The 8177-nt window shown below is 42.9% G+C and overlaps 1 protein-coding gene across 2 annotated transcripts in view; it reads left to right on the forward strand.

The window, feature by feature from the left end:
* dscamb (Down syndrome cell adhesion molecule b) overlaps nt 1-8177 on the forward strand; it is a gene marked incomplete at both ends in the record, with an annotated part of 191749 nt that overhangs the window by 141535 nt on the left and 42037 nt on the right. For both annotated transcript variants that reach the window (XM_080543422.1, XM_080543423.1), the window contains 4 exons: nt 1469-1665; nt 5092-5188; nt 5308-5436; nt 7188-7355. In XM_080543422.1, the coding sequence (XP_080399548.1) occupies nt 1469-1665; nt 5092-5188; nt 5308-5436; nt 7188-7355 (591 nt within the window). The remainder of the gene's footprint in view (nt 1-1468; nt 1666-5091; nt 5189-5307; nt 5437-7187; nt 7356-8177) is intronic.

Raw genomic sequence — 8177 nt, forward strand, 5'->3', positions numbered from 1 at the left:
CAAAATCTAAGTTAAAGTGATTACAGTGTGTTTTATTGGCATTCAAAAAAACCTTTCGGTCGCGGCTTTCCGCCGCTCTCTCTCTGATTACTTCCGTGACTGTTTCCGTGCTGTTTCTATCCTGCTTCCTGCTCTCCGCACCTTTCCTCCTACCGCTCTCTCGGGGGAAACAAAGCAACACATTAAGAGGGCGCTTTGATGAGGACCTAATTGGCATCAGCCGGTGCCAATTACGCCCCCATCCCCTTCACCAACCGTCCTGTGGCTCCCCCTGCAGGTCGAAACGCGCCATGTTCCCCACAAGGTGATCGAAATGTGTGTTTGTTAGGTTATGGTGGAGCTTATCATTTTCCAACCACACAAGGTGATCTCACAAGACAGCGCTTAGAATACATATATTGGAACTTTTGGAATTAGGCTACCTGTATGACACTGAATTGGCATTACCCGAATGGAAAATGCCTGTTTTGTATTTATTTTGTGTTCGTCGTTGATTGAAATTATTTTAATTTAGGATAAACTGCATCTCTGTGCGTGCTTTCTCAGGAGTGTGTCGGTAACTTTCACCTTTCGCAACCTCAGTGGCTAAATGGGAAAGAAGGAGACGTGAGAAGGCCTGAGATGATACTTTACCTGAGCAGTCTGTTATGGAGTGTGTTTGTAGAGGACATTACGACTCTAAAAACCTGAGATTGTTGGAGGACTATCTGTGTGAGTGTGATTGTGTGTAGATATCAGTGAGCGTGTGTAGTATGTTTGTACTGTACTGTAGTGAAAACCATACACACAAAAATGTACACATGCAAGCACAGACAGAACACTGCTGCTAATGAGCCTGGTTGAGCTGTGACACCAGACAAGCTCTAGACACACCAAGGGGAGTTCACATTAAATTCACTGATTTCCTCTGTGCTGTAGAGACAGCCTGACTCAGTTACCCAATCTGCCGGAACATTATATAAAAAGCTGGCTGTCTGTATCAAGACCATACATGAGACAAGATGACTTACCTGAAGGGCTAATTTTGAACCATAAGTGTTCAATGGATTCTGGGGGACCTGGGAGGCTTACAAAGGAGTCCATGCTTTTCCATAAGTGACATCAGAGAAAAGAAATCTGAGAAAAGTCACATTGAGCCGCCCTGTCCGAGGTCATCTGAGAACTCCTACTGTACTCCTACTGTACTCCTACTGTACTCCTACTGTACTCCTACTGTACTCCTACTGTACTCCTACTGTACTCCTACTGTACTCCTACTGTACTCCTACTGTACTCCTACTGTACTCCTACTGTACTCCCGATGTTTCAGTCAAATGGCAACGTATGACGTGCTGTTCCGTTACAAAGATATTTCAGGCCACGTCCGGGTCTGAAGGACAAATAGGGTCCCACTCTTTGCTTATTACTGTGAATGATTCTGTTTGGGTAACAGTTCTTTTCTCTTTCTCTCACCCCCCCATCTGTACAGTCCCGGCTATGATCACCTCGTACCCCAACACCACTCTGGCCACGCAGGGGGAGGAGAAGAAGATGAGCTGCACGGCCCACGGAGAGAAGCCCATCATGGTGCGCTGGGAGAAGGAGGAGCGTATCATCAACCCCGAGATGAGCCGCTACGTGGTCATTGTCAAAGAGGTGGCCGATGAGGTCATCTCCACCCTGCAGGTGCGCTGGGCCCTCCATCACAACTGGGGACTCCATGTCACTGGTTTGTGCTTAGCTGATAGTAGCGTTCTAGACTCTATCCAGCACATCATTTTTTGAGACATGATTGAAATACTTATTTCAGCTTCCAACACAACACAACAATCTCACGCGAAACACAACTAAAATAATTCAACGTGTACTGTACATTGTAAAGTGCGCATTTGCTTTAAACTACTACGGGCATAGTTCAGGCAGTTGAATGGTCCTTACCCCACAGTGTTCCCCCTTTGTTTGATGAGTTTAAAATAGCTATTGCACTAGGCCTTGAGAATGCATCCTGAATGTAGGGTGCACAATGAGTGCACGTGGTCTGGAGTGTGAGTGCGATGAGCCATCTGTAATTTTGCCTCCCAGACACAGTTCTTTGGTTTTCTTGACATTCAGCTTGAGGAAACTAGCATTGAAGGATGTTGACATAGCTGATGTACCTGTTTAGAGAAGGTTCATCAGACAGGCAACCCACTAAAGCCAAGTTATCTGCATAATTTCATCAGGGTCAAACAATTGCTGTTACTCGTTATACCGTGGGTGTACATAGAGGACAGAAGATAACAGATAGCCTTGGGTTCCCCTACTCCTTTTCTATAGAGTTACTGCACTTGAAGTTCACAGAGGCACTTTATCAGAAGTTAGGGATTGTACATTATTAAAAGAGGATGAGAAATTCATAAGTAACATACACACAAAAGCCCCTGCAGTGTGCAAGGTGCTGGGAAAATTTAGGTTTTTCATGTAATGACGATACTGCACCAAAGTACACATTTGCTCAGAATCTTTTAAGTGTTTATTTCAGCTGTCGATCTTCCCATTTTTGAGTGTTCAAAACAAAAGAGAGTAACAAAGATAAAACAGCACGAGGAGAAGGTCAACCTTGCAATTTTAATTGTTGTTGTGTGCCTCAGAAATAGCGAAAAGGCTCAAATGTGTCACTCCTCAAAACAACCAGTTTACGAAATTGTAAATTGGCAAACGAAAGTGAGTGTAGGCAGGTCATTAGGTGAGAGCCATACTGTAGCTGGCTAGTTAGCTCATTTTTCATCTGTAGTTATTGTTTTTCCCAAATTAGTCTTATTTGCTCTGGCAAATCAATATTGGTATCAATAATGACTAGACTCACATGTTTATTTCTTGTTTTCTTTTAGTCGGAAAGTTGTATTACACCCCCATTGATAGCCATATCATCTCATAGTGTGGTTAGGATGTATTATACATTGTGAATTACAGTGGTCAGTTATAGGGGTCAGTTATAGTGGTCAGTTACAGTGGTCAGTTACAGTGGTCTGTTACAGTGGTCAGTTACAGTGGTCAGTTACAGTGGTCAGTTATATGGGTCAGTTACAGTGGTCAGTTACAGTGGTCAGTTACAGTGGTCAGTTATATGGGTCAGTTACAGTGGTCAGTTATATGGGTCAGTCACAGTGGTCAGTTATATGGGTCAGTTACAGTGGTCAGTTACAGTGGTCAGTTACAGTGGTCAGTTACAGTGGTCAGTTATATGGGTCAGTTACAGTGGTCAGTTATAGGGGTCAGTTACAGTGGTCAGTTATAGGGGTCAGTTACAGTGGTCAGTTATAGGGGTCAGTTACAGTGGTCAGTTACAGTGGTCAGTTACAGTGGTTACAGTGGTCAGTTATAGGGGTCAGTTACAGTGGTCAGTTATAGGGGTCAGTTACAGTGGTCAGTTATAGGGGTCAGAGTGCACCTCCAGATAAACACAGCAGCCACATTACCAAAAAGCACTACCACTGTTCTCTTCAGCCCTGGTAGGACAACATACTGCTATGCCCTGGTAGGTCAACATACTGCTCCAAATGTGGCGGCAGGCTTGTGACGTCGCATTTATTAATGTCACCAAGTAGGAACACTGGTTAGACGGTCGTTTACTACTTTATTGTAACTTGAAGATAAAAAAAAGAAAATCCAGACCAGCTACATAGACTAGGATGATTGTGATTTGTGCAAATTCACAGAGCAAGTGGTCTGAATTATGCTGTCATGATTTCATAGTGCTTAGTACCCGTAGTCTCAGGGACAGTAACGTTTGTTGCCCATCTGTCATTGACAGCCATACAAAGCCCTCCTGCAATTTTTTTCATCGTTAATTGGGGTCCCTATCAAAGCGTATGATTGTAATTACCTCCAGATCAAAATCTGAGATGTCATCTGTCAACTCCGTCTCCGTGAAACAAAACCGACAATGCGTCTCTAGTCCCCATCATGTTTGGTGCCTGGGCCCGGTTTTGTGAGAGAGGGAATAACAGAGATTCAGTAGCTCACTCTGGGTGTAGAGAAGCTCATGCCATTGCGATAGTTGAACGTAATAAGTCTAAAAAAAGCAGATAGCCCAGAGAATTACCAGGTGTTTAGCTGAAATTTTGAACAATGTTCTTATACAATGTGATTGTTACACTAAAAGTACACTTAAACACTACTAAAACAGCCGTGCCTATTTTACCTACTAGTAGAGCTGCCTTGGGGGTCAAATAGACCCCCTATTTAGAATGTAAATCTGCTATTTACACACAGAGATCACTAGAGGGCGTTTCTTTTTTTAGCCTGCCTCCTACACAGAAAAACTGCAAAACAGCTTTATACTATCTTATCCTGAAGTGATTTTGAAAGTGTAAGGATACTGGGTGGGAGAACGCACATATCTAGTAAAAGTCATGAAAGGAGGGTCCTGGAATTTGATCAAGTGCAAAGATAGGAGAAAAAAAATACTCACAGGCCTCACGGCTCTTCTAGTGTTAAACAAACAAACAAACAAACACAGAGCCATGCACCACGGTTCAGAAGTCCTTTACAGTATATCAGTCTGATTAAAATCATAATATAATATTAAAAATAAGATTTATTTATATAGCACCTTTCATACATAAACATGCAGCTCAACGTGCTGTACGGTACAGCACGTTAAAAACGAAACAACTAAGTCATCAGCAATAAAGTGCAAAAGAAAGGAAAAGGAACAGATTAAAAACAAAACCTACAAGGAATACAGAAAAATGATTACTAACAAAACATTAGGACAGCAGTAAATGATTACTAACAAAACATTAGGACATGTTCATCAAAGAGTAAACGAGTGTTGAAAACATAATAAAAATATATATTATCTGGTCAAGACTAACATCAGCTGGTCCACTACCGCCTTTAACAGTTGTTGGTTTACAGTCAGATTCCTTACTACTAGCCATGTAATGCAGTTTTAATCAAACGTACACACTTCTAAATGTTCAAATATTCAAGACAAAACGGGCCCACGTACGTAATTAACCTTCTGTTAATTAAAATATGTCTACTTTCGCTTTCAATGATGAATTGGAGTAGATATTGCCTGGTGTGACTCCCGTGCAGCTCACCCCTGACGTTATGTCTCCTCAGATCATGCCCACTGTTCGGCAAGACTCTGGCTTTTTCTCCTGCCATGCCATCAACTCCTTTGGAGAAGACAGGGGGATTATTCAGTTAACCGTGCAAGGTAAACCCCTGGCTCATACTCCAGCTGTTCAGCTGTTTCTCACTAGTTCAGTTAATTTCTGTTGGTCTTCCCTGCAGTGCCGTTAATCTCTCTGTGTGGTGTTTATTAACCCTTTCCAGAAGCTCCAGATCCGCCTGAGGTTGAGATCCGAGAGGTTAGAGACCGGACCATCGCTCTCCGCTGGACCATGGGCTTCGATGGCAACAGCCCGATCACAGGATATGACATAGAGTGCAAGAACAAATCAGGTAGGACTGGTGTCTGCGTCAGGTACGCCCGGTGTCTGGGACGCTGGACTCTAGAGATGATAGATGGAATGAAAAAGCAAAAAAAAAATAGGAACAAAGTCTTTGCCCCTCCCCCCCGTTCTGGCTACCGCCTCCCTCCTTCCCTCCCCCCCCAGATAAAAGAGAAGAGAATAATAATAATAATAATAATAATAATTATTATTATTATTATTATTATTATTATTATTATTATTATAAAATAGCAACATTACATCTCAAGAAACAAATTAAATACTACAAAATAATAATAAAAACAATTATACATCAACACCATACAAAGATACAGATACAAAGCTATTCCGAATCAATAAAGGTCAGTAATGAAATTGAGTATGGGAACCCATCTCTGACCAAATGTGTCAGTCGAGCCTCTCCAATTGCAGAAATTACATCAAATCCCTCAACCAGTAGGTGGAAGAGGGAGGATTACGACATTCCCAATGCAGCAAAATATGTCTGCGCGCTATGAGAGAGGCAAAGGCAACAACATCTGCCTTATTTTTGTTGAGACCGGAAAAGTTCAGGTTCAGGTTGTATCCAAAAATATCAGACAAGAGGAGCTTGTTATATACATGATATTAAACAAACAAGACCAATTATCATTTAGTCCAGAACATGTGAGTGTGGTCAGTGGGTGAAGAAGAGCACTTTACTCTGGCCTTGGAAAAGTGAATCCTATACAGAACTTTGAACTAAAAGAGGCTCAAATGCGCACATGGTGAAGTGGAGTTAACTCTCTTCCCACCAGTCATCTGCCAACTCCAGCTGCAATTGCGATTCACAATAATCTTTGTAAAAGGGGATGTATCAGCATGATATTATATGAAATGTAAGACCACATGTAAGACCACAGATCTGTAGGAATAAGATGATCTCCTCTAACATGGAGTTTGGTGGTGACTGAGGAAAGGATGAGAAGTGCGACCAAACAAACTTCCGAGCTAGAAAATATCTGAATAAAACTAGACTGAGGAAGATGAAACTTCTTAACAACTCGGTCGTCAAAATTGGCAAAGGTCTTATCCAAAAACAAATCAGGAAAGTGGACAAGACCCTTTCCACAGAGCAAATGCAGGATCGAGGGTAGAAGGCAAACATACATGATTGTTGCAAATGGGGTTCTCTAAGAAGGGGGCATATTCAACTAAGTATATATTAAATATATATATTAAATATATATTTAATATTAAATAAAATATGATGACAGATTACATTAAAAGAGTCTATTAAGATGTGATACGTTGATATAACATTTCTTTTTACAGTCCATGTCTACAAGGACTGTAAAGGGGATAGGGCCTTTTCAGCCGCAGCCCCGTCCCTCTGGAACGCCCTCCCCAACCACATCAGACAGGCCAACACCCTGCCAACATTTAAACAGGCCCTCAAAACCCACCTCTTCAAGCTCGCCTTCACCAGTTAACACACTCCCCCTTCCCATGTGTCCCCAGCACTACCTTAATTAGGCCCCTATACTTTCTTCTATTTACCTTTTTGTCTCTTTTTATTATTACTACTCGATCTTTTCAGTTTGTAAATGCTTCATAAACACTTATGAGTGTCTAGAAAAGCGCTATATAAGTCTAATGTATTAATATTATTATTATTATTATTATTATTATTATTATTATTATTATTATTATTATTATTATTATTACAAAGTCGTCTCCCCTTTTGGGATACCAATGGGTCTACTGTGCTTGTGCCACCAGCGTCATGGACCTCAGCCCAGAAAACCAAAGACGTGTCCCCCCAGCTGAACCTGGCCACTATCATAGACCTGCACCCCTCCTCCACCTACAGCATCCGCATGATCGCCAAGAACACCATCGGCAAGAGTGACCCCAGCAACGAGCTGACCATCACCACTGATGAAGCAGGTCAGTCTGTCTGTCTGACCATCACCACTGATGAAGCAGGTCTGTCTGTCTGTCTGTCTGTCTGACCATCACCACTGATGGAGCAGGTCAGTCTGTCTGTCTGACCATCACCACTGATGAAGCAGGTCAGTCTGTCTGTCTGTCTGTCTGACCATCACCACTGATGGAGCAGGTCAGTCTGTCTGTCTGACCATCACCACTGATGAAGCAGGTCAGTCTGTCTGTCTGTCTGTCTGACCATCACCACTGATGGAGCAGGTCAGTCTGTCTGTCTGACCATCACCACTGATGAAGCAGGTCTGTCTGTCTGACCATCACCACTGATGAAGCAGGTCTGTCTGTCTGTCTGTCTGACCATCACCACTGATGAAGCAGGTCAGTCTGTCTGTCTGTCTGACCATCACCACTGATGAAGCAGGTCTGTCTGTCTGACCATCACCACTGATGGAGCTGGTCAGTCTGTCTGTCTGACCATCACCACTGATGAAGCAGGTCAGTCTGTCTGTCTGTCTGTCTGTCTGACCATCACCACTGATGAAGCAGGTCAGTCTGTCTGTCTGACCATCACCACTGATGGAGCAGGTCAGTCTGTCTGTCTGACCATCACCACTGATGAAGCAGGTCAGTCTGTCTGTCTGTCTGACCATCACCACTGATGGAGCAGGTCAGTCTGTCTGTCTGACCATCACCACTGATGAAGCAGGTCAGTCTGTCTGTCTGACCATCACCACTGATGAAGCAGGTCAGTCTGTCTGTCTGTCTGACCATCACCACTGATGAAGCAGGTCAGTCTGTCTGTCTGACCATCACCACTGATGAAGC

This window comes from Nansenia antarctica (assembly GCF_963989245.1).
Source record: "Nansenia antarctica genome assembly, chromosome: 12".
Taxonomy (NCBI): domain Eukaryota; kingdom Metazoa; phylum Chordata; class Actinopteri; order Argentiniformes; family Microstomatidae; genus Nansenia; species Nansenia antarctica.